Consider the following 24504-nt stretch of genomic DNA (forward strand, 5'->3'; position numbering starts at 1 on the left):
TCTTTCCGCCGTCCCGGAGCCGGCACCGGGACCCACCTGCCGCCCCCGCGGGGAGAGCGGGCGCTACCGGACGGAACCGGCCGTCACCGCCGCACCGGCGCCGGGAGGAGGCTGCCACCGCGCCCCGCGCCCCGACAGCTCCCCCATTGCCCTGCGCAACCCCCCCGGTACGGCTGCGGGGCAGCGACCCCCGGTTCTGCCCCACCGTGAGCCGCGGGGCCAAGCCAGGGCGTCCCCGTTGGCACGGTGGCACCAGACCGGTGCTGGGCTGAAACCAGTGCAGCCCTGTACAAGGGCAGTGGGTGTAGTGGTCTGTGCTGGTGTGGCAGGAGACCCCAGGCCCTCCCCTCTGCTGGGAAAGCCGGTTGACAGCCCCGCGGCCGGTGCCCCTCGGGGACAAGTGACTTGTGCCACTCGCTGGGCTGGTCGGGCTCCTGCAGGTGCCATGGCAAAGAGCACCGGGCGAGCCGGCTGGACCAGGGGCTGGCAGAGGGATCGGAACAGGAAGGGGTGAGGAGGAGGAGGAGGAGGCCCCGCAGGGAGCCACGCGCTGCCGGAGCCTCCTCTGGGATGTCATTACGGGTGCTAATAGCAGCCTGGCACAAAGACGCTTTCCAGGTGCCAGCAGTGCTCCCATGGGGTCGGGTCGTTCCCAGCGCAGCCCCCGGCCCCGCAGCAGCCCATGGCGCTGGCACCAGCTGGGCAAGGAGGGCTCCGCGTGCCCAGCTGGCACAGAGCGTGGCACAGCCCGAGCAGTTTGCAGCTCCTATTGCTCATTCCGGGCAGGTCCTCAAGCTCCTGTGCGGCGTGGCAGGAGCTTCGGGAGCCTGGGAGGGCACCAACATCCCCCTGACCCATCTCTTGCAGCTGGCACCTCTGCAAAGCGGCCGGTGGGCCCCCTCCCAGCCGGCACCATGAACGTCTTTGACCGAAACATCAACTTTGATGCCCTCTTCAAGTTCTCCCACATGTGAGTAACGCCTCGGGCAGGCCGGGCTCGAGGTGAGGGGCTCAGGGGAGGCTGTGCCAGCCTCACTGCCGGCCTCACTGTGGCTCTGCTTGCCCGCAGCTCGGCCTCCACCCAGGAGCACCTGAAGAGGGTCTATGCCAGCTTCGCCCTCTGCATGTTTGTGGCGGCCGCAGGGGCCTACGTCAACGTGGTGACCCGTCTCTTCCAGGTGAGGGGCCTTCGAGGCATCATGGGGGGTCCTGGCGCTCGCACCCCCCTGCCCACGAGGCACTGCCGGGCTCCCACCTGCCTCTTACCCCACAGTTCAGCCTCCTGACCGGCCTGGGTGCCCTGGGGCTGATGGTCTGGCTGACGGCCACCCCGCACAGCCGGGAGACGGAGCAGAAGCGGCTGGGGATGCTGGCTGGCTTCGCCTTCCTGACAGGTAGGTGGGCACCGGGCACCCTGCCGAGTCCCACGGGACCCCGTGCCGCAGGGAGGGCACACAAGGGCCCCGACACAGCACCAGAATGGTTCCAGTGACACCCTGCTCTGTCCTTCCAGGCATCAACCTGGGGCCCCTCCTGGAAATGTGCATCTCCATCAACCCCAGGTAGGTGCCTGCCCCCCCCGACGGCTGCCCCCTGCGGCCCCCCGGGCCCCGTTCACCCCCTCTCCTCTCTCCTAGCATCATCCCCACCGCCTTCCTCGGCACCGCCACCATCTTCGCCTGCTTCTCGCTGAGCGCCCTGTACGCCCGGCGCCGCAGCTTCCTCTACCTGGGAGGTGAGGGGGGACCCACGGGGGGCTGGGGGCTCCCCTCATGGGGCGAGGGGCACCCCATGGTGGGGGCCAGAACCTGACCTCACTCCCTGCCCTCTCCTCGCAGGTTTCCTGCTCTCCGGCCTCACCCTGATGCTTCTCTCCACCGTGGTTAACATCTTCGTGGGATCCACTTGGCTCTTCACGGTGAGACCCCGTGGACGGACGGATGGACATTGGCTCGCACCGGTGCCGCTGGCACGGGATGCCCCCATCTAACGTCCCCCCCTCCCTCCCGCAGGCCAACCTCTACCTGGCACTGATGATCCTGTGCGGCTTCGTGCTCTTCGACACGCAGCTCATCATCGAGAAGGCGGAGAGCGGGGACAAGGATTACATCTGGTGGGTGCCAGGGCTGGGGGGGCACAGGGGGGCACACAGACCAGGCCCCCCTGAGCGCGTCCGTCCGTCCCCGCAGGCACTGCGTCGATCTCTTCCTCGACTTCGTCGACATCTTCCGGGAGCTCCTGATGATCCTGGGCATGACCGAGGTGGGTGCCGGTGCCTGGGCACGGCCGGGGCAGGGACAGACCTGCCCCTCGGTGCTGGGGGGCACGGGGGCCACGGACCCGGCCGTGACCACCCGCTTCTCCTCTTGCAGAACAAGAAGAAGAAGGAGAAGAAGTGAAGCGGCTCCGGGCCGAGGTGGAGCTGTCCCTGTCCGGTCCCATCCGGTCCCCGTCCCCCCCGCCCCGTCCCATCCCTTCTCCGATCCATTAAAGGGGTTGCGCTTTGCTGCTGATGGAAAAGCAGCCCGGAAGCTTTCGCACCTTGTGGGTTTTTCTCTCGTTCAGCTTTTCTCCGATTAGAAACTGGATCCTGCTGGAGTTCGGCTCCCTCCACCCTTCCCATTCCATCCCCCCCCCCCCAGCACCCACATCCCTCGGGGTTCCCACTGCCACGGGGGCTTTCCGTCGAGGTTCCTTCCCAGCCCCATGGGTGTTATCCCCCACCCCGGGCAGCCGTGGGCCTCCCAATGCCAACTGGGGGGTGGGGGATGGATGGTGGGACCCCCCCCCCCCAAGCCAAACTCAAGGGAGGAGCCGCTCCTTGAACACCAGTGCCAAGAAACGCAACGGAAAAGAAAAACGGATCCGCGGGGCCGAAGGTGTTTGGATTCCGAGCTCTCCCAAATCCTTTGTACACCGGGATGGTTCAATAAAACGCTCAAGACGTGAAGCTCTCGCCCCCCCGGCCCCCCCGGCACGACGCAGAGACGACAGCGGCGGCACAATAACGTATATAAATAACCCGGGGGGGGGGGCGGCTTTATTGAGTTAAAAACCCGGCGGGTGGGGGGCTGTACACTGCGATAGCACCATCGGAGAGAGCCGGGCACGGGGGGCATGGGGCACTGGGACCCCCCCCACCCCGGGAAGCACCCCCAGACTGGGATTGGGGAGTAGGGGGGGAGGCAACGGGGCAGGGGTGGGGGCGGAAGACGTGCGAGTGCGGCCGGGGGGGCTCAGCCCTGGCTGCCGCAGGAGGAGAGGCTGTCGTAGAGGGAGTCGCTGAGGGACTCGGAGTGCTCCAGCCCGGGGGGGCCGTGCCCCCCGTCCTGCGACCGGGCCTCCGTGCTGCCCTCGTCCCCCACGTCCGAGGCACTGGGCGTCCGGCTGCTGCTGGCGCTCAGGGCGGGGGGCAGCGGCGGGGGGGCCTCTGGGGATGCCGCGCGACAGCCCGCCGGGCTGCACATGGGCGCCTGGGGAGGGACAGTGTGGGCAGGGGGGGCTCGCTGGGCCCCCTGCTCCCTGCCAGTGTCACCTCAGGAATGGTGGGGGGTCCCACAGCCCCCCCGCTCCCTGCCAGTGCCACCCCAGGAATGGTGGGGGGTCCCACAGCCCACCCCACTCCCTGCCAGTGCCAGTGCCACCCCAGGAATGGTGGGGGGGGTCCCACAGCCCCACCCCTGCTCCCTGTCCCCCCCTTACCAGCGTGGGCCGGTGCAGCCCCTCCAGCCCACCGGGGGGGCAGAGGAAGGGGTCAGCGGCGCCGCAGGCTTTGGCGTTGGGGAAGGTCCAGTTCTTGCTCTGCTGGACGCGCCGCGGCTTCCCAGAGGCATCACCGGGATCTGCGGGGAAAACGGGGTGGGGGGGTCAGTGCCAGCCAGGAGGGCCCCACCACCACCCCGCTGGGGGGCTGAGCCCCCGTTGCCCCCATGGGTGCACAGCCGGCACCGTTGGTGGTGCCTGGCACACCCGCAGCATGGCGGGACACTGACCGTGGGGACTGGTGCGGTGGCTGGGGGGGCCGGGGGGGCCCGGGGGGCGGCATGTCGGGGCGCTCCGGTGCTTGCCGGCCACCAGCAGCTCTTCCACGCTGGGCACTTCCCGCTCCAGTGTCCGGGCCTTGCGCGGCACTTTGGTGATGGCGGGCGGCCGCGCCGGTACGGCACCGGGCAGCGGCTCGGGGCGGCCCCGCGGTTTGGGGGTGCTCTTGGCGGGGACCCCCCCGTAGTCAGGGGGTGGGAAGGTGCCGATCCCACTATCCAGTGTCCGCGTCAGCGACCCGCAGGCTGCCGGCACAGGGCACGGTGTCAGTGCCAGGGGGTCCTCCCTGGCACCCCCTCCCCACCATATCCTACCCCCCCTCCCCACGCCAGCACTCCCTCACCGGCGAAGTGCTGCGACGTCCCCGATTCCGACAAACTCTCGTCCGACGGCAGCTCGTCCCGGAGCGCCACGTCCGGCACCTGCGGCGGTGGGAGACCATGAGCGGCCATGGGGTCCCCCACCCCGCAGCAATTGCGGGGGGAGAGGGATGTCCTCACCTTATCCGGGGGCTCCCGCAGGTGCCCCACGATGCCGTTGCGGGGCGGGTGGCAGAGACGGGGGTCTTTGGCATCGGGGGGGACCCGCCGGAGGTCACACAGCTCCCGCTTGTGCTCCAGGCGGTTCTCGTAGGGCGCATCCTTCCCGTCCACCCTGGCACCACCGCCATGTCAGGGTGGGGGGGTATAGGGATGTGACCCCCCCCCGACACCCTCCCACCCCCTCACCCCGGGGTGGGGGGTCACCACTGACCTGTCGAGGAGCTGCTGCATGAAGGTCTCGGCCGTCACCTCCTGGTACATGACCGGGAGGGCACCGGGGCCGCGGGGGGGTCCACGCGGCCGCCCCTTCTCCAGCGCCAGCCCCTGCAGGAAGACGTGCTCGTCCCGCAGCGCCTTGCGCAGATCCTCCGCCTTCTCCATCAGCTTCGAGATGTTGAGGCTCTCGGCTTCCAGCTTGCGGGCGGCCAACTTGACCTCCCGCCGCAGAGGAGCCGGCGTCCCGGCCCATTCCCGCCCGCGCCCGCCATCGCCGCGCCGGCTCAATGCCGGCAGCTTGCTCCGGCGCAAGCCGAACCAGCTGGCCAAGCCGCCGGCCGCCTTCCCCTTGGCTTCGCCGCCCGGCGCCCGCTCCTGCCCCTGCAGCCGCAGCACGTTCTCCTCGATGCCCTTCATCACCTTCTCCTCGATGGCCGAGTGCCCGGCGGCGCCCGGCGGCGGCCCCGTGCCAGGGGGCTCAGGGGCGGGCGGCGTTTTGCGGGGGACCCCCACCGCCACCGCCTTGGTGCCCGCTGGCTCCTCGCCCCGCGGGGCCCCGGCTTTGCCACCGCCTGCCTTGGTGGGCAGCTTGGTGGGGCTGCCGTGGGGGCTGCGGGCAGCCTTGGCAGGGGGCGCCGGGGGGACCCGCGGTGGGGTCCTGCCGCCAGCGGGGCGCCCCTTGCCCCCTGCCTTGCCAGGCTCGCCCATGGAGCCGGAGGAGTAGCAGCGGGCCAGGGGCTCCCCGCCGTGCGCTGGCTCGGGGTGCTTCAGGCTGCCCCCCAAACCCCCCCCGGGGAGGGGGCCGCGGCTCGGCCCCGTGGCCTCGCTCCGGCCGCCCTGGGCCAGGGGGCTCGCGGCCCTCAGCCCCCCGCAGCTTGCCCAGGGCGGCCAGGCGCTCCTTGAAGGGCAGGTAGCCCGGCTCGGGGGGCTTCTTGCCAGGGCGGCGGGAGGGGGCCGAGCCCCCGGTGCCCCGGCGGGCGCTGGGGGTGAGGCGGTCGCCCGCTCCGTGCTGGCGGGGGGTCCCAGTGGCCCGGGGGGCTGCTCGGCCACCTCGTAGGCACGTGGCGGGGGGAAAGCGGGGGGCTCCGGGGAGCCGGGCTGGGGGGGGGCATCGGGGGAGGCACGGCGGCTGAGCGCCGGCGAGGCTTCGGCGTTGCCGCTGCGGCACGGGATCTTGGAGGCGCGGGCGAGCTGGGGGCTGAGGCGCAGCGCCCCGGGGGGGGGCGGCAGCTTGAGCACCTTGGTGGGGGACGCCAGGGGGTTGCCCCCCACCCCGGGCAAGAGCGGGGCGAAGCCGCCGTCAGGGCTCTCCTCACCCGGGGCGTAGAGCCCCAGGAAAGCGGGGTGCTCCCCGCGCCGCTGCCGGGGGGGTCCCCGGGGGCTTCGCCGCTGTGCCGGCAGCACCCCCCCTCGCCACGCAGCAGCCGCTCGGCCAAAGCGCTGAGCAGGGCCCCCCCCGGCGCCGCAGCCTCCTCCGGCGACGAGCAGGGGCTGCCCTCGGCCCCCCGCCACCCCCCGGCAGCCCCCGGCCCCCCCCGCAGCGGGCAAGGGGGCCAGCCCGGGGCGGCGCAGGGTTCGGGGGAGCCGGGGGAGGCCAGGGGGGGCCCCAGCAGAGGGTCTGTCTCCTCCAGCTTGCGCAGCACCTCCAGGATCTGGGCTTTCTTCTTGAAGAAGGGGGAGAGGGCGTCCAAGGGGGGGGCACCGGGGCTGAGCCCGGGGCTGGGTGATGGCACCGATGGAGTCACCTGCAGGTCACCCCACGGGCACCGTCACTCCATGGGCACCAGGCACCGAGCCCCCACGGCACCGTGCTGCACCCAGACTGGTGGGGCTGGGAGAGGGGAACACCATGGGGACACGATGGGTGGAGGGGGATGGGGAAAGGACGCAGTGGGGTTTGGGATGGGGACACGATGGCGTCGGGGATGGGGACACTGGGGGCAAAGGGGGTTGGAGCTGGGAACATCACAGGTGGAGGGGCTCAGAGTGGGGGATGACAGGGACCCGGAGAAGGGGACACCATGGGAGCAGGGACAGGGACACCGTGGGCAGCCAGGCTTGGAAAGGGCAATGCCACAGGCTCAGGGATGGGCACACCACAGACCCAGAGAAGGGACGACACCATGGGCTTGGAAAGCGGGGTGCTGCGGGCTTGGGGACACCACGGGCTTGGGGACACCACGGGCTTGGCGAAGGCAATAGCATGAGCTTGGGGAGGGCAACACCAGGGCACGAGGGTTCGGAGACGCCGGTACCCACCTCGGGCAGGGGGACGCAGCAGCTGGGGGGCAGCGGAGGGGGCGGCTGCTCGGCAGAGCCTGGCTGGGGGCTGGCTGGGGTGTCCAGGGGCACCAGCACCGGGTGCAGCGGCAGCTGGAGAGGAGGGAGATGCTGGGTTAAGCTTTGGAGGGAGGGGGCTCTGCCCTGGCACCCTCCCTGGCACCGACGCAGCCCCCGGCCGCACCTGGGGCAGGGATCCGGCCGAGAGCTGCAGTTTCTGCTGGAAGAGGTCGCTCAGCGCCTGGTTCTGGCGCTCCAGGTCGAAGACCCGTTTCTTCAGCTTGATGCACTCCTCACGCAGGTCCTGGCCGGAGCAAGGCAGGGGGGGATCAGCCGGGACCCCCCCCCCAGCATCCCCCCAGCCCCCCACCCCAAAACCCACCTTCTGGTTGAGCAGCGCCTGCACCACGTGGTTGGCGACCTGGGGAGCAGAGGAGGGGGCTTGGGTGGGGGGTGCGAGGGCACACACAGCCCCACGTCCCGGCACACGCGTGTGCACGCGTGTCCCATGTGTCCCCCCGGTACCTCATCCAGGCAACGCTCGTACGTCTCCCGCTGGTTCTCGTTGGCCTGGGCCAGGGCCGAGTTCTCCGCCTGGAGACGGAGCGGAGACGGCTCAGGGGACATGGCAGAGGGGCCCAGGCACCAGGCCCCCCCCCACATGGTGCCCAGGGGACCCCTCCTCTGCCCGGTGGGACCCCCATGCATGGAGGAATGGGCTGCCCCAGGAGCGGTGGCACATGAAGGCCATGGAAAGCAGGGAAGTGCTGCCCCCCACCATGGCATCTGGGCTGCTGGCCCCGTGGCACAGGCCACGGCTGCACGGTGGCATTGGCTGTGGCTGCACCGTGGCCGTGGTTGCACGGTGGCACTGGCCACAGCTGCCTGCAGGCGATGGCCATGGCTGCCTGGTGGCACCAGCCACAGTGGCACGGTGGCAGTGGCTGCACAATGGCAGTGGCCACAGTTGCCTGGTGGCACCAGCCACAACTGCCCAGTGGTCCGAGCTCTCCGTGGCCTCAGCCGCCGGCCCCCCAGTACCTCCAGCTCCCGCAGCCGCTGCAGGAGCTCATGGCTGGTGCCCGTCTCGCCAAGCGCCGCGGGGCTCCCGTCTCCTGGCACCTCGGCCACGCTCTCCGACATCGCTGGCTGTGGGGGGACGCGCATCAGGCCGGGGGCCCAGTGTCCCCTGCCCGGTGTCCCCACAGCACAGCCCGGACCCCCTTACCTCGCTCGGGACGTCGCCAGCCCCGTCCCTCCACGGAGTCACCTGCGGGGAGAACGGGGCTGAGGAGGGGGACGGAGCCTCGGGGGAGCCCCGGGGCCGAGCCCCGACCCCACCGGCACCGGTACCGGTACCCGGAGCCACGGGGACCCCCTCCCGCAGCCCAGCCATCCCTGCCCCTTCCCGGGGCGTGCAGGGACCGCGGGACCGGCCCCGGGGCACCGGGATGTGCAGCACCCCCGGGACCAGCCCCGGCCCCGGGGCACCGGGATGTGCAGCACCCCCGGGACCAGCTCCGGCCCCAGGGCACCGGGATGCGCAGCACCGGGTGCACAGGACTCCCGGGGAGCCTCCCGGTGCTGGCCCCGGTGCCGCCACACCCCGCTTCCCCCGGGGCTCCCCCCGCCACCGGTGCCGGTACCTCCTCCCCGTGCCGGAACCGGGGCCGGCCCTGAGCACCGGCCCCGAGCACCGGGCACCGGCCCCGCTCCCGCAACACACTCACGCCCGGGGCTCCCGGCGGCGCCGCCCGTCCCCGCTCAGCGCGGCCCCGGGGCCGGTCCCGGTGGCGGCGGCGGCGGCGTCTCCATCCCGGCCCGGCCGCGCTATTGTTGGGAGGCGGCGGCGGCCCAGCTCCGCCTTCCCGCCGCGGCCGGGGAGGAGCCGCCGCCGCCGCCGCCTCCGGTGCGCGGCTCCGCCAGCGCCAGCCCCAGGCAGGGAGCACCGGGGAGCCGGCACGGGGGGTCCGGGACACCGGGGAACCCGGGAGAGGCGGTACCGGTTACATCGAGCATCCCGGGAGAGGAAGCACCGAGCATCCCCATGTAGCACCGGGCACCCCCGAGGGTACTGGGCACCCCATGGAGAGGGATCTCCCTGGGGCACCCAGCACCCTTTGGAGAGGGACCCCCAGGACCCTGGGCACCCTTCGGGGTGGCCCCCGGGGCTCCGGGCACTGAACTGTGCCGTGGCCCCAGGCCGTGGCCTCCACCCTGCACCCCACGAGCCGGGCAGGGGTCTGGGTTCACATGGGGCCATGCGGCCCCGGCTCACCCAGACCCCACGGTGGCAATGCCCGGCACCCCGGCGGGGGAGTTCGGCAGCACGGGGGGAACCGGAGGGGACAACGGGAGGGTCTGGGGGCGATGGATGTGGCGAGGCTGGGCAGGAGGGCGCTGGAAGCAGGCAAGGTTAGGGCACGTGAAGCACTCGTGACAGCCCTGTCCCCCACCAGGGACCCTGCACGGCTGCACCCCGGGTGGGAGCACTGGGGGCCACTGGCTGGCCCCGGGGCCAACTCTGCCACCTTCTCCCACCCAACACATCGAAAGCAGCAAAAATAACTGGAGCGTCGGTATTTACAGCCCTGCCTGGTGCAGCAGGGATGGGCACAGGGGCTGTGGGGTGGCCCCCATGGCCCTGCCAATCCTCGAGCCGGCCGTCCCCACCGCCGTGGGCTCCGTGGGCCCGGGACCCCACCGGCTGCATGCACAGCAGCACCATGCACCAGCACACGCGGCCGGACCTCGCGCGTGCTGTCCCCGTCCCCGTCCCCCTGCAGCCCGTGGGGCCGGCAGTGAACCTGGGCAGGTCTCCGGGGTGGCCCGCGGTGCCCGTGGGTGCGTGGGCCCCCCTCGTGCTGCCCCCGGCGCAGGAAGCGGCCCAGAGGCCGGCGGCTCCGGCTGCGTCACGGGGGGGAAGTGAGGCTCTGTCTGGAGGGGAAGAGCAGCCCGCGGCCCCCCCAGGCCCGCCGGCGGGGGACAGCCGGGGGGGCCCTGACAGATGGATGGCGCCACCGTCCCCTCCCCCAGCGTGGGGCCCTGCGGGGAAGGCGGGAGGGTCCCTGTGGGGAGGGGGACACAGCTCCAGCAGAGCCAGGAGCACTCGAACCCCATGTCCCCCTCCCCAGCGGCCCCCCCCCCCCAGTCCCTCTGGGCCAAGCGACAGCAGCCGCTCACTCCAGGCACTGCGGGGACACGGCACGTGCCCAAACCACACGGCTGTGGACACGCCAGCGCGGCAGGGAACGGTCCCCTGCACCCAGCCACGGTCTCACGGCACAGCCACGACGGGCCGGCCTCGGTGTGCCCCACACCAGTGTCCCCACCCTGAGCCTGGGGACATGGGGTGACAGCCCCAAGTGGCCCCAACGCTGCTGGGCTGCTCTTGGGGCAGTCAGGACACACTGGGGACAGCCCAGCGACAGTGAGGATGCACTGGGGACAGCGGGGACACCCTGGGGACAACTGGGATGCACCGGGGACAAGTGGGATGTGCTGGAGAAAGAGCCTTGGGGTAGCAGGGACACATCGAGGACAGCTGGGACTCACCAGGGACACGTCAGGGACAGTCAGGATGCACTGGGGACAATGGGGACATACTGGGCACAGTCAGGATGTGGTGGGGTCAGCAGAGACACATGGGGATGTACCAGGGGACAGTGGGGACCAGTGGATGGGATGGAGGAGAGCAGGGGACAGGCCAGGATGCACCGGGGACACTGGGGGCGCATCAGGGACAGCCAGGACACAGCGGGGAGAAGAGCCTGGATGTACCGGGGGACGGTGGGGACAGACCGGGGACAGCGGGGACGGACCAGGGACAGGCGGGATGCGCCGGGGGCACTCGGGATGTTCTGGAGACAACAGCCCGGGGACAGCGGGGACATGCAGGGGGCACAGCCGGGAGGCACCGGGGACGCACGGGGGGACCGGCCGGGACACCCCGCGCCGCCTTCCCCGCGGGACCCCCGGCCCCGCCGCTCGCCCCCACCGCCCCGCCCCGGCGGCAGCGGGGACCCTCCTCCGCACCGCGGGGCTGTCGGTACCCCCGAGCCGCGGCCCGACTTCCCGGGGGATCCCCCCTCGCCCGCGCCCCCCGCCCGCCCTCCCGCCGCGGCGCGGCCGGACTCACCGGGGGCTACGGCGGGGCGGAGGCGGCGGCGGCGGCGCGGGGCGGCATGGCCGGGACCGGGGCCGGGACCGGAGCTGGGGCCGGGGCCGGGGCTGGCCCGGCGGCGGCGGCGGTGACGTCATGGCTCCACCGGGCCGGCTCCGCCCTGCGCCCCCGCCGCCGCCAATCCGCGCCCGGGGGCGGCGGGGGGGGGTCCCGGGGCGGCGGGTGTCCCGGTGCCTCCGCATCCCTTCCTCGGGGCCGGGCTCCCCCCTCCCGGCCCGGTGCCTCCCCGCAGCGCGATCCCCGGGGCTGCCCGAGCGGAACCCGGTGCCCCCCCGCCCCGCTGCAGCCCCCGAGCTCCGGGGTCTCGTGCGAAGGATCGAAATAAGGGAGCGAGACCCCAAGGCGGGGTCCCACCGGCAGCAGGTCCGCAGAGCAGAGGGATCGCCCCCTTCCCCCCCCCCAGGGGGGGCCGTTGATCATCCCGTGCCGCCCCCCCCAGCCCAGTTGCTCCATCTCGCAGCTCCTCCGTCCCCAGCCCCAGCCCACCCTCGCCCCAGGACACAGGGACACACGATGTCCGTCTCCATTGCTTTATTGGGGGGGCGGGGGGGTGTCCCCGCAGAAGGGAACCTCATTCCCAGATCCCATGTCCCACCCCCAACCCCAGAGGCCCCCCCAGGGACCCCACGGCAAAGGACCCCACAACCCCCAGGAGCACCGAGAGCCACGGTGTCCGTCCTTGCTCCCAGTCCCGCTGCGGCTTCTCCCCGGGTCGCCCCATCCCTGCGTCGAGGACAGGCAGAGCCGGGGCAAGGAGGGTCCGGGGTCCGGGAGCCCCCATTGCTCCAGGGACACCGCCGGCAGAGGAGCTGGAGCTGTGGCTCAGCCTGGCACCAGGCAACGACACCGTCCCACCGCTGGGCTCCGTTGCCAGTCGGGCTTCACGAGGGAGCAGAGAGAAGCCACGTGCTGCCGGTCTCAGCTGCTGGACGTTGGCTCCAGGCTCCCGTTGGCGGCCGCTCCGCGGGCCTGGCCGGCGGAGGTGGATTCCTCCGGCCGCCTCTCATCCCTGGGCCCCAGGCGGCACGCAGTGGTCATGGGCAGGTGACCCTGGAGGGGGACAGAAACGCCGCAGTGGGCTGGTTGCCCAGGTGAGGGCAAGCCCAGGCTGTTGTTGCTCCCACACGAATTGGCCGTTCCATGGGGACCGGAGCGCCAACAGACCGGGAGATGTTTCCTCTGGGCTCCTGCTTGAAACCAACGGCTACAGCAAACCGGTGGTCTTCATTCAGGGCCTGGGGGCGTGTGCTTCAGGGCTGGGGGTCCCCTCACCCCAACATTTGGCTCCCACCAGGGGAGAGGCACCGCAGGGACAGTGTCGGAGGGGTGACAGGGGACGGGGCGTCTGAGGACACCTCCAAAGACAACACCCCACGGGCCCGTCCTGAGCGAGCCGCAGGCTCCGGGTGGGACACGAGAGGAGCAAGTTGCAAGTGAAAAACGAGACTCAAAAGAAGGAAAAAGCAGAAGCCCTTTGCCCAGAAGATGACAGCTCCCCTTAAAATCCCCAGCTGGGAGAAAAGGGGCTCCTTCCAGCATGTGAGACATCCCCACCACATCCCACGCACAGCAAGAGGGTGGCACTGAGCCACCCACGGAGAAGAGGTGCCCGCCCACCCTCCGCCACTCCCCCGGCACGGGCTCTGGCTGCCACCCCCTCGATGCTCCAAATACCATCCAGACCGTGGGTGTAACACGGGTCCCAGCTCTGCTGCACGGGAGAGCAGCCCCCCAGGGTCTCCCTGCACGGCAGGAGGGCAAACAGGGACTTCTCCAGCCCCACGGACCGCGGCTCGCCCGGAACGAGGGCTGCGCTACCGCTGGCAGCCCTGGCACTCGCCCAGCTGTACCTGCGCAGGCAGCTCGGCCGGAGGTTCTCTGGCTGGGGAGAAGACGTGGGCAGAGGAACCCCCTCTGTCCGTCGGTGCCATCTGTGGAGGGAGGCCGGGGTGGGAGGGCTCCTCCAGGGCCAGGATGTCTATGGGGGTCTCGGCAACGTCTCTGAGGGACTGATCGAGGGCCACGGAAGGATCAAAGAGCAGAGGGGACGGGGGACACTGCATGCCATCGCCCACCACGTCCAAGTCCTAGGAGAGAAAACACCAGGAGCGGCTCATCAGCAGGAGGGGTGCCCGGGAGCCCCGTGGGAGACAGCAGCACGAGTCCTCGCAGCCCATCTCGTTACTCCCTCGAGCAGCAGGGCACGAGCGGGCAGCATGGGAGGAGGGCAGAGCAGGGGGCACCACACCACTAGGACCCCCAGCCTCAGCAGCCAGGAACATGACAGGAGCCGCTGCCTCCAGGAACGGCGCGATCCAGGCTGGCAGTGCTCCCACCAAAAACAAGGCGTAGGGCACAAGGTCCGGAGCCCAGCATGACGTGCTGCCCCAGAAGCAGCCCGGCAGCAGGCAGGAGGGTGACAGGGTCCAATCCTGCCTTCCTCAGGACACCCAGAGCAGCCACCCCTCTCCCAGGATTTCACACAACCCTCTGCTTGCCGCCGCGTGCGTGGATCACCCCGCTGACGCGAGGGGCTGGGATTCCTGCGAGGCCATTGTTAGAGGACGGGATTTGTTTTGGCTTTGGAGGGCGTTTGACACCAAGGCGAGATGTCTGCGACTCACGAGCAGCACTCTACCAGCCCGGAGCGACGCGAGATAAAACACAGATGCCCTACGCAGCCGTACGCTGCCGCAGCTCCGAATCCCTCCGAGCCGCGGAGCGAGGGCTCTCACAGGGTGTCTGTGGTTACATCCACGCACTGCTCGGGGTGCCCGAAGCACCCAAAACCCCGCACGGAGCGGGGGACCCTCTCGAAGGACAGGCTGGGGAAGAGAAAGAGTGATGTTTTTCATTTCTGACCTGAAAAAACCCCAACCAAACCCTCTCCCATCAAGGATGTTTCCACAGAGAGCGACGTGCCGGCTCTGCCCCGCAGGAAGGAGGGCTGGGATCGGGTCCGACGCCCACCGAAGGCAGGGAGAGCATTCCCTCGACCCTGGGGGTGCTGGGCCCAGTCTGACCCCACAGCAGCAGCATTTATTCTCCCATGTTCAAGGCTGTGGCTGCTGCCATCCCCGGGACTCCGCAGCTGCTGGCGATCCCTCCTCCGACTCCGAAGCAGTTACGGGCTTTGCCTCCCGCTCGATCTGAACACTAAAGCAAGTGACACCTCGTTCCGAGGAGCGGCTCCAAACGACCACGGTATTTTTTGTTTAAACAAATTTCAGAGGATTTTAAACATGGAGGCTTAACATACATGCAGGACATCAGAATAATCTAGGGATTAAAATCCTCATGGATTCCTCATGGGAAAGTGGGGGGGAAAAAAAAAAAAATCCTCTTTTTAAAAAGCGCCTAAATACGGATTTAAATGAGAGCACAGCCCTTCTATAGGAGCAGTCACCAACCCTACAGCAACAAACACCTCCCAAACCTTTCGCATTCCTGCACGTTTCGCAAGAGACTCTCCTTCCCCAAGCCAGCAGGAATAAAAAAAAAATAATTCTACGTTATCCTGTACTTTACAGGACCGTCCACGCGTGCTCCACGCAGGGAGCACCGCGTCTGCCGTGCTGCAGCCTGCCCCACCGGCATTTCGGCGTGACTTCGTGGGGAGTAACGAAACCAGGAATATTTCTGCGGGACACGTTGCCTAAAGCACACGGCACAACTTACGTCGCTGAACTCCAAGGGCAAGCTCTCCGTGGGCTGGAGCTCAGCGGCGCTCAAGTACAGGTCCGTGGGGGCAGCTCCCAGCTCCTCGGGCACAGCCAGCACCTGCTCGGGCACGTACATCTGCGGAGGCAACTGGAGATGGAGCGGGCAGCACGGATCCTCGGAGAGGCTCACGGGGACTGGCTTGTTGCAGGGCACTTCCTCAGAGCCTTGACACGGCTTAAAGAGAGTCTGATTCGTGTCCTGACAGATGTCTGGGAAGATGGGGTCAAGGGAAACCTGTGCAGCAGACAGGCTACAGGCAGACACGTATCCAGAGGCACAAATGCTCCCGGCTCACCCACCGCCCTCCAGCAAACGGTGTTAAAAACCACGCACATCTCTCCAAGATCAGACTCCAGAGTCGCACCCCGACTGCCCGGCGATGAGGGTGACGTTAATTGCACAACGGAAAACGGGGACAACAGTGACAGCCTCCCAGCAACGGCTGGGAGACGTAGCTGGGTCCCTGTACAGCACTCCCAGATCCTCGGATGGAAGATATCACAAACGCACGGGCTTGCTTTGATTCGCAGACGTCCACTTACAAGGCATCTGCACAAGCCATAACACCTAACGCGCAGCGGAGATGCGAGCACACACAATGCTTTTTCCACAGCCAGGAGTTTAGTTCCGGTATTTCTATCTTGCCCAATGCGTTTTCCTTCCCAATGGAAAACCTATTCCTGCCAGAGGTGTAAATGGGATTTCCGGCCTTTAATCACAAACAGAAACTCTGCTGCGATTGCGTCGCGCTCGCAGAGCGACCCACCAGCAGAGAGTAGCTACACACCGAATCCCATCCTCTTCCAAGGGCAGCGTGAAACTACAGACGGACCCACCGTGGAGGCTGTCACCGAGTGAGGCACAGCCTCGGCACAGGGGACACCCCAGGGCTGCGGCCGAAGCAGGTTTTGGGTGGGGATCGAGTCTTCCAGGTCAGATCCCTCAGCACCAAACCCACCCAAATAACCACCCGGCTGTTCTCCACGTTTGTGGGGTTCACGTCGCAGTTTCCTCTTCGCACAGCACAGTGTGGGAGAGGAAAAAAAAAAAACAACAACACAAATTAATTTCCAAACCCAAATAAAATGGCAAAATGCAGTTTAACCCAGTTTCTTAAGCTGTCTAGGTTTCAGATTTATCCTTTCCTCCTCTTCTCCCTGCACCGAGGCAGCTGCGAACGCTCCGATACGCCTTCCCAGCAGGCTGCAGGGAGCCCATAATCCGTGCTCACCACGGGACCGAGCCCAGCCTGGAGGAACCAGATCCCTCAGACACTCGTGGGCAGATGCGGTGAGGAAAGCATCTCTGTATCAACAGCAGGGTGGGGAAGGCAGATTCCCATCTCTCCGAACGACTCCCGGATCAAGCACGGACATTACGGGTAGCCGAAGAGCGCGGATTGCCGAGCTGACAAAAATCCCAGGCTCCACCTGGAGCCCACCAGCCCAGCTGGGATCGGTCCCTCCAGTGCATTGTCACAAACAATCCAGCTCCTGCAAAGCAAACAAAGCCCCAGAGCCCCCGACAACGCACCGAGCGGGGCGGCTGCAGACGGTATCGGCTCCGCGGGGCCGATCCAAGGAAAATGCTGTTTGTGTCCGTGGAAGCCAGCTGACAGCTCGGACGTAAGGAAATCACACCTGGCTTTGTTCCACTCCCTTCTCCGCCTGCCCTGCTCAACACGAGCCAGCTGCAACGAGCGGCTCGAACCGTTTTACAGGTATTTATCCTGACTTTATTTCGGAGTATACGGTCACTGGAGAGAAACAAAAGCAGCTTCCTGCTCTCCGGGCGGCTCCCTGCGCGTAGCTGGAGTCGAGGCTGCCAACTCCAGTAACAAAACAACAAAACCAAGAGCTCATCCTCCCCCTCGCTGCCAGCTCTGCTCTGGGACGCAGCGCCGGAGCTTCTCCCGACTCACACCAGCAACAGCTGCTAACGCCGCTCCCACACGATCCAAACCCGCTCCTGGACGCATCCGCCCAATCCCACTTGGACAAGAGCTGCGCAGATGAGGCGTTGAGCGACCTGATGTAGGGGAAGGTGTCCCTGCCCATGGCAGGGGGATGGAACTAGATGGTCTCAAAGGTCCCTCCCATCCCAAACCACTCCGAGTCCATGAATCTGGGGCGACGCTCAAAGCGTGGATCCTATGTTGGGGTGGTGATCCCTGAGCTGGAGGGATCCCAGTGGAAATTTCGGTCACCTGCAGCCAAGACTTGCTTCTGCTCCCCTTTCACTCAGCCAGAAACCCTCTCATGCTTCCCACGGGCTTCGTGAGGTTCCCTTTTCTCTTCCAAGTGAACTGGCCACCCCGTTCGGATGCTCTGGTGAGGCAAGCTCAGCTTTCTGTCACTCCCACACAAACTGGTCATTCCACGGGGACAGGAACACCAACAGACCGGGAGACGCTTCCTCTGGGCTCCTGCTTGAAACCAACGGCTACAGCAAGCCGGTGGCCTTGATTTAGGGCCAAAGAGGGAAAAAGGAGGATCAGACACACTTCAAACCACCAGCAAACGGTCAAGGCAGCACAGGCAGATCAAAGGATACGCATGAGGCAGTGCCGGGTCATTGGGAGGGACTGGTTGGAGCATCGGACATCATCGACAAAGGCCAAGCACCTCTGGCTGGAACGGGTGGTGTGCGCCTGCAAGTCCAAGAGAAGAGCTCAGAGCTGGGCTGGAGTCATCCGGCTCCGCTCCAGAGAAACCCCCCAGCTACACAACACTCACGTCCTGCTTTCAAAACACGCCAAGACCAAACTCCCCGTTCCGCTCCAGCAGAGCCTCACTCCTCATTATCTCCTTCCATTCAAGCCTTTACTAAACAGAGCTGAGATAATAAGGCACGACTCGATTTCCATAGGAAGAACTTCACCCCAGAAGTATGTCCCAACGAACGAGGCTTCTCAGACTTATCCTTCAACTTCGAGGAGTCAGGGAAGGGAACACTTCGAATTTTAAAATGGTTTCCAAGAAATGGCTGCACACAGCTTCCAATTTAGGTTCAGGTGTGATGCAAGGGGCCTGCCTTTGGGTCCCCACAGGTCACAGGGCAGTCTGGGTTTCACCATCAGAAGGAGGAGTATTTTCCACACGTTTTTCAGCGATGAAAATCAGGCTACCCTGTACCGAGCCCTCCCTTTCAAAAGGAAAACTCTCCAAGCCCACACTTTAACTTTTGCAGTGTTGGTGCCTGTTTAAAATGACTCGAGGAACCCTCAGTGTCTCCGCCAACACGTGGACACTGAGAGTGGTGGCCAGGACCAGATCTTTGTGTCCTTACAGAAAGGGGCCATCCGGCAGGGCCAGAGCGGACCTGGCCTGGGATCGCTCCAAGAAAGGGACAAGAGGAGCGACTCAGCTTCCCAGTAAGGCTGTAGCTCCAGCCGGAGGCTGGACACTGGTGCTACTGGACGCACCTGCTGGGCAGCGCCGTCGGTCGCCAGCATCCTGCGCTCCTTCAGCTGCCGGTGGAGCAGGGCCTCCACGCCGTAGCGCTGCCGGTAGCGGCGCAGGCACTTCAGGCGCTTCAGGTTCTCACGCTCCTTGGCCATCAGCCCCTCCGGACCCGTCAGAAGGCTGCTGCCTGCGGGGAGCGAGGGAGAGGTCAGAAAATACCACCCCACCTGCCACGTCCTTCCATATTATTATTTTTTTGGTATCGAGAGCCAAAACCAGCTGTGGAGAGCTCCAACAGCCGACTCAGGACACAGAATTCAACACGCAGAGGGAAGGAGCAGAGTCCCATGTATAGACAGAAAGAGCATTTTTGGTTACACAAGATGACCAGGCAGACTCCATCCCAAAAATTTATCCTAACTTCTCTCTCTGCACATAAGGAACATTTGATATTTTTCAAATATCTTTTAAAATAATGTGTCTAGTTCAAAAGTCTATTGTGCTTTCTGCAGGCAGAATAGAAGTTTGTCAAATTGCAGCTCGCTCCTGTCTGTGCAAGTTCTGGAAGCTTCCCGTAAGCACCCCGAGCTGTAATTACAGGGCAACGCTGGGGATCTGCTTTTCTATTACTGGTTTGCTAAAAAGAGTTCTACAAAATTGTTATGTACCAAACTTTCAGTTATTTTTACTTGGGACGGAGCTGTATCATGCCATTTTCCAGGATGAGCTATTCTAAGACCACGCTAGAGAGAGCGTTCTTTGCACTGCAACACTTGCAACCAGTTACACAGCCCAGTTCTGCCTCTGAAGGACAAACTCCTGCCTCCAAGAGTATGTCCCATCCAGAGAGAAATTTTACTGAGGCAGAAATGCTGTTGCAAGGGAAAGCTGCATCTGTGCTAAGGAGGAATACGTCATTACAGCAGCACTGGTGGAACCACCAAAACAAACTTCGGCCGAGACAGACAGGACCTTGCAGATGAATAAATTTTTTGTTTAGAAACCCAAAAAAAACAGGAAATCCCATACAAAAAAAGAACTTTTGTCTCAGAATTAACTTTGTAGTCTCATTTCCTGGCAGCACTGCAAACTTTGAAGAGCAAAGAAACGCGGCAACCTTTCTAACCCAAGCGATACCAATCTCCGGGCGCGGGGCCAGCTACAGAAATACCTTCTCCAACTGAGTTTGGGTCTTACAGTAATTTCCACCCTCATGGAGACAGAACTGCTCTGAAATCTGCTCAAAAAAAGAGCAATTTTTTTTTTTTTAACGCAGAGTTCTGCATGTGTTTTAGAGAAATGCTGTGCCCTCGGCCAGAGAAATACGGATCAGTGACTGCCTGGACCAGTACTTGCCTATGGCTTCATGCTCTCCTTTGCGGCTGTGCAGGTATCGGCGCTTCTTCTCCTTCAGAAGGTGCTGGAGTCGCTTGAACTGGTCGATGTAGAGAGACTGCAGGCGGATCAGCTTCTCCCGCATGATCAAAGTCACCTCCTCAGCCGTGTACACACCAGCATGCCTGAAAAACACCCACACAAGAAGGGTGAAGTTCCCAAGGGTCCCTCAGGGCTGTTCTCCTGACCGAATGAGATGGATGTTCTCAGAAACACGGGCTGAGCAGGGCTGATTAGCCAGATCAACGGGAAGCGAGCAGAAATATTGACTTTTACACATTTATTTTTAAGTTAAGAGATCACTCAGAGACTCTTGCTGAATGGAACACTCCACACTGAAAGGAGATCACTATCAAATACTCCCCAGAAGAACAACCGGGCCCAAGACTGGTGAATGTTCACACCTGGCAACTCACCAAGGCACAAAGTCCAACTGTGACACCATTAATGTTGTCACCTCTAACATAACCACCACCTCCTCCAGTGTCACACTGAGCTCAGAACGCTCTGCACGCTACACGTGTGCAAGGAGCCAGCAGCCACCAGCACCCAACTTACTTCAAGGGATCCTCCTGGTCGCTATCAATGCTGTCAGCTTCACTGTCCGGGTCCCCTCGCCACGTCTGGTCCACCGTGATAGGGTCCTGTTCACCATCACTCCAGCTGTCCTCATCTGAAAAGTCAAGTCACCCTCAGCAACAGGACACTGTCCTACATCCCAGCCCTCACTGCTCTGGAACAGGACAGCTGGGGACCCCGAGAGCTTGGCTCCACAGAGGTGAGCTGGCTCTGCCTCTTGCCAAGAGAGGCTTCTCCTCCCCAGCGCAGCGTGAGCAAGGGACGTGGGACAACAGGAAGCCCACCAACTCGGCACAGCCAGAACACAGAGCTCCTGCAGAGCGACACTCCTGCCTACTGAGGAACCACGACCTGCTGGATGAACGACCCTGCAAGACGGGAAGCTCAGCACGGAGCCAGCACTTGACAGGCACTGCTAGAGACTAACACAGCAGAGAGGGAAGCTAATGTTTCTACTCTGCCAGCACAAGGGAAGAAGATCTGCAGGATTTTGGTCTGGCAGTGTGACTTGTCTACAGTCGGTGGCAGGTGAGACACACCAGGGTCTGCAGAACATGATCTTCTACCCACGGACCCTTGGGATCTTTTTTCCACTGGATTTAAGAAGTGATATTCTTGGCATTTCCACACAAAATGGAGAGCTCCAGGTCCTCTCTTACCCAGTTTTCACTTTCAGTTCTTACCTAGAATCCGACTGGCTTCGCTGCGGCTGCTCTCTGCGGTCTGGGAACCCAGCTCCGATTTGGCGTAAGAGCTGAGCTGGCAAAGGAGAGTCTCACTTACAGGTCCAGGATTGGACTTCTTCGTCTGAGCCTGGAGTGCCAGAGTGTTCCTACGGGCATGCTCCGCACAGAAGGACACGCTGCAGGAATAAATCACAAGCTCATTAAGACTCCAAGCCCTCTGCCAGCAAAACAAACAAGCGATGCAGTGAGAAACATCCCCTGGCACCTGGACAGAACATCCCCTCCACAGCAATCTCACAGAGAGCGCTGCTGGCTGCAGGTACAGCTCGGAAATGCCAGAGAGCCCCCGGTGGCTCGCAGACCACACACCACCGCTGAAATGCCACCTCTGGCACCAGAGCTGGCAGCCACATGGCACAGCAGCAGGTAGAGCAGAGCTTTTTACATAAAGCCACTGAGGTGAGCTCTTCTGCTTCCAAACCTTCACACTGGACTCTCAGTTTCCATGCTAAGCACGCTATCCCACACTGGGTAGAGTCTTTTTATCGCAGAGGGACCGAGGGCAGAATCAAGACTACCAGTGTCCCCATCTGAGAAGGAAACACGGGTCAATGCTCCTGTAAGGGAAACTGTGCTCTGCTGGATGTCGATAACTGTTCTGGGTCCTTCTGTCCACAGCAATCAGAACATCTGATATACATCAGAGAACAAGAAGCACAACCAGGTCATCAACTCCACATAAGAAGCGACCAGAGTATCCGTGCTGAGGATTATCGGTAAGCATGGACAGCAGCAAGTTAAATCTGCTGACCTGAGCAGAGGCACGGCACCGCGTGGGTGCACATACAGCTCTTAAGAAGGACCTGCCTGGATCACTGCAGCCACCTTCTGATGGCAGAAGGCAGCAGCCGGACAGTCCTGCAGGACCAAGACAACTCCATGCAGTGCCCAACGCTCACAGAGTCTTTTTCTGGATCAAAAACACTTCAGAAAGAGGGAGCCGCTTGTCTGAGGCAACATAGTGCAGCAGCTGAATCAGGAGAAGGACCTTTTTCTGCCCATTTTGATTCTACATGGTACAGAACCCGGAGACAGAGGTACTCACCCATCCTTCTTCTCTGGTTTGGGCGCAGCATTGGGACATCGCTTTCCGTTCTTTGTTGAGACGTAGCTGCACTGCTTGAAAGGGGCACTCCTGTCTTCGAGGATGTGCTTAATACAAAACTCCTGCCCCTCCAGCCGCGGCTGGGAGCACTGGCGGTGGGTGAAGGCACACGACAGAGGCTCCTGCGGCCTCGGCACTGGAGTAAGGCGGCCTCGGCTGGAGGGCAAAACGTGGATCCGAATTCTGTTCATACCAACACCTGCTCGAGAGATGCAGACCAGTTAAAGGAAATGAAACAAACTATTGATTAAAAAAAGAAGCAGCATGTGCTAACACCTCTGAATAAAACACTTTGACCCCCTTGTACAGGCGGGAGATGAAGTAACTCCCGCAGAGAGAATTTCTCCCAAAGTCCGAGGAAACTTTTAGCTTTGCAGCAACCCCATTTCTGCGCAGAATGAACCACATCTCGCTCACCCGAGCTACCCCGCAGCAGCACCCATGCCCAGGCGCGGGCACGGGCAGCGCCGAGCTCTGCGAGGGGGGGCACACGCGTGTCCAGAGGTACCCCCCACCCCCCCCGCAGGGCCCCCTCCTCCCCGCAGCCCCACGCCCCCCCAGGGCTTATCGCTCCGCCCCACACACGGCGCACCAGCCCCGTAAGGCCCGATACGAGCCCCATCCCCCCACGGCAGCTGCCCCCCCCCCCCCCCCCCCCCCCCCCCCCCCCCCCCCCCCCGCCATGGCGCCCCCGCTCCCCTCACCCCACCGGCCCAGCGCTCCCCCCAGACCCGCTGTCCCTCTGCCCCCCTCCCCGTGCCGCTCCCCGGTGACCGTCCCCGCTCCCGCCGCATCCCGGTTCCCCCCCCGGTCCCGGCGCGGCCCCTCTGCCCCCCGCGCACGTGCTGCACCACCCGCCCCGCGCATGCGCAGCCCGGTTGCGCCGGCGCCGCCATTTTGTCCCCGGGCGTGAGGGGCGCACCGGAGAGCGGCCCGGGCAGCGCTGCCGGAGCGGAGAGCGGGGTGAGAACCGGGCCCCCCCCGGCCGGGGAAGGGTGTCGGGGCCCCGGGGGAGCGCGCAGGCGCCGCGGGGAAGCGCTGCGTGAGCCCCGCACAGGGCGGGCGGCACCGCCGCCATCTTACCTCGCTGCCGCCCCGGCCTCCCTGCTGCCTCGCCGCTCGCCCGCCCCGCCACCTCATTGGCCCGCCCGGCCGCCAATCCGCGAGAGGCGCGGAGGCGGTGCCGCGCGCCGTTGGCCGAGCCCTCCGTCACTCCGCAGGGAACAGCCACGCCCCCGGCAGTCACGTGAGGCCGGCGCGGCGGGAGCGGGGCAGCCCCGAGCGAGGGGGGAGGCGGAAGCAGGTTCGTGCTGCGGCTCGGGAAGGGCAGGAGCTCTCGGCAGCCCCGGGCACACCGCGCGGTCCCAGCGCACCGACAGGGGGCCGAGAGCCCCCCCGGCTCTGCCCCGTCCCCTCCCGGTTCCCCGTGACAGCTGACGGCCGACATTGGTCTCTGCTGATGAACGGAACGGGCAGAACGAGCGACTCACCGCGGAGCCCTACCCAAACCGGCGTGGGGGTTACGGACGGCAGAGGGTCAGGAGCACCCACTGCTCTGGAAAACCAGCTGGATGTAGGAGGAGTTGCACAAAACCTACAGAGTGTATTTATTGAAGGGCGGGAAAGCCTCTGAACAAAGGAAATCGGGTTTTCCGAAACGTTCAGCCAAAATTCGGGTGGCTGCCCTGGCCCGGGGTTCGGGTCACCAGAACCGTTTCCAGTTCAGCTGTGAGCAGCCACGCACCGAGGGGATCCCCTGGAAGAGCCACCCCGTGCCCTGGGCACGGCGGGGGCACAGTGACCCTTCCAGCCAGCCGTTCTGCACGGCCTCGTCCTGCATCCCGGCTGGGAACACGCCATGCCGCCCCTCTCCACATGGATCCCTAGACAGCCACGGACCGAGTCCATAGACCGACTCCACCGACAGGTTTCACGCCCAAACCGGCTCTATATGCACCAGCAGGACCCCACCAGCCACCGGACCGCTCTGCCCCAGTGGGTACTCTTGGGCACGATCTGGCACTGCCAGCTCCTGCAGACTCCCCCTCTACAAAATGCAGCCATGGCAGGGCTCAATCCAGCACCCTACTCCAGCTGCTCTGCACCAGCCGTCCCAAAACACCACCAAAAGCCCCCAGCACACGCGCTGCTAACGCCCCACCACCACCGGGTTTTCCAGTGTCAGCAGTGGGACCTGCAGGAGTGGAGCAAGGGATGGAGATGGGATCCTGAAAGCAGGATCCGATCACCGCGCAGTCACAGCAGCCACGATTCTCCCACCCCCATCCTG

General features: G+C 65.0%; 3 protein-coding genes and 2 non-coding genes across 7 annotated transcripts; 1 reads left to right on the forward strand and 4 right to left on the reverse strand.

Moving 5' to 3' along the window:
* The first annotated feature begins 446 nt into the window (after positions 1-446).
* On the forward strand, positions 447-17531 carry TMBIM6 (transmembrane BAX inhibitor motif containing 6). Of its 2 annotated transcripts, XM_086628593.1 has the most exons (9): positions 665-970; positions 1070-1178; positions 1274-1394; positions 1514-1562; positions 1638-1735; positions 1839-1918; positions 2013-2113; positions 2190-2262; positions 2373-2950. In XM_086628593.1, the coding sequence occupies exons 1-9, from the start codon at positions 915-917 to the stop codon at positions 2397-2399; spliced, it is 714 nt and encodes a 237-aa protein (XP_086484719.1). In that variant the 5' UTR covers positions 665-914; the 3' UTR covers positions 2400-2950. The 2 variants fall into 2 exon arrangements, with proteins under 2 accessions (XP_086484720.1, XP_086484719.1); XM_086628594.1 differs by lacking the exons at positions 1839-1918; positions 2013-2113; positions 2190-2262; positions 2373-2950 and adding an exon at positions 16763-17531 and having other exon boundaries at positions 447-970; positions 1638-1737.
* Positions 3237-8261, reverse strand: NCKAP5L (NCK associated protein 5 like). Its single transcript, XM_086628590.1, is given in 14 exon segments — positions 3237-3473; positions 3703-3842; positions 3993-4286; positions 4385-4463; positions 4542-4695; positions 4795-5588; positions 5590-5780; positions 5783-6175; positions 6178-6544; positions 7059-7172; positions 7264-7383; positions 7462-7500; positions 7605-7673; positions 8121-8261. Coding segments are annotated over 14 exon segments (3117 nt in total). The 5' UTR covers positions 8247-8261.
* On the reverse strand, positions 12109-23315 carry KANSL2 (KAT8 regulatory NSL complex subunit 2). 2 transcript variants are annotated; one of them, XM_086628591.1, is made up of 10 exons: positions 23298-23315; positions 22155-22413; positions 21047-21225; positions 20343-20457; positions 19742-19909; positions 18410-18572; positions 17539-17635; positions 14941-15194; positions 13113-13349; positions 12109-12312 (listed from the first exon to the last, which is right to left on the reverse strand). In XM_086628591.1, the coding sequence occupies exons 2-10, from the start codon at positions 22403-22405 to the stop codon at positions 12181-12183; spliced, it is 1596 nt and encodes a 531-aa protein (XP_086484717.1). In that variant the 5' UTR covers positions 22406-22413; positions 23298-23315; the 3' UTR covers positions 12109-12180. The 2 variants fall into 2 exon arrangements, with proteins under 2 accessions (XP_086484717.1, XP_086484718.1); XM_086628592.1 differs by lacking the exon at positions 23298-23315 and adding an exon at positions 22632-22647.
* On the reverse strand, positions 12372-12500 carry LOC147526509 (small nucleolar RNA SNORA2/SNORA34 family). Its single transcript, XR_015222925.1, has one exon. It is a non-coding gene; the product is annotated as a small nucleolar RNA SNORA2/SNORA34 family (small nucleolar RNA).
* LOC147526510 (small nucleolar RNA SNORA2/SNORA34 family) lies at positions 17333-17461 on the reverse strand. The gene has a single exon (XR_015222926.1). It is a non-coding gene; the product is annotated as a small nucleolar RNA SNORA2/SNORA34 family (small nucleolar RNA).
* Positions 23316-24504: the final 1189 nt, after the last annotated feature.

The sequence above is a fragment of the Tauraco erythrolophus genome, chromosome 31, assembly GCF_009769465.1.
Source record: "Tauraco erythrolophus isolate bTauEry1 chromosome 31, bTauEry1.pri, whole genome shotgun sequence".
Classification (NCBI taxonomy): domain Eukaryota; kingdom Metazoa; phylum Chordata; class Aves; order Musophagiformes; family Musophagidae; genus Tauraco; species Tauraco erythrolophus.

What these genes read in the sequence shown, in the direction of transcription:
- TMBIM6 (XM_086628594.1), top strand. Translation starts at nt 636, where the DNA reads ATGGGGTCGGGTCGTTCCCAGCGCAGCCCCCGGCCCCGCAGCAGCCCA. An exon ending in CTCTTCAAGTTCTCCCACAT is followed by an intron (nt 971 to 1,069) that starts GTGAGTAACGCC and finishes GCTTGCCCGCAG; the next exon opens with CTCGGCCTCCACCCAGGAGC. An exon ending in TGGCTTCGCCTTCCTGACAG is followed by an intron (nt 1,395 to 1,513) that starts GTAGGTGGGCAC and finishes CTGTCCTTCCAG; the next exon opens with GCATCAACCTGGGGCCCCTC.
- KANSL2 (XM_086628591.1), bottom strand. Translation starts at nt 22,405, where the DNA reads ATGAACAGAATTCGGATCCACGTTTTGCCCTCCAGCCGAGGCCGCCTT. An exon ending in AAACCAGAGAAGAAGGATGG is followed by an intron (nt 21,226 to 22,154) that starts GTGAGTACCTCT and finishes TTATTCCTGCAG; the next exon opens with CGTGTCCTTCTGTGCGGAGC. An exon ending in CCGACGGCGCTGCCCAGCAG is followed by an intron (nt 17,636 to 18,409) that starts GTGCGTCCAGTA and finishes TTGGACTTGCAG; the next exon opens with GCGCACACCACCCGTTCCAG.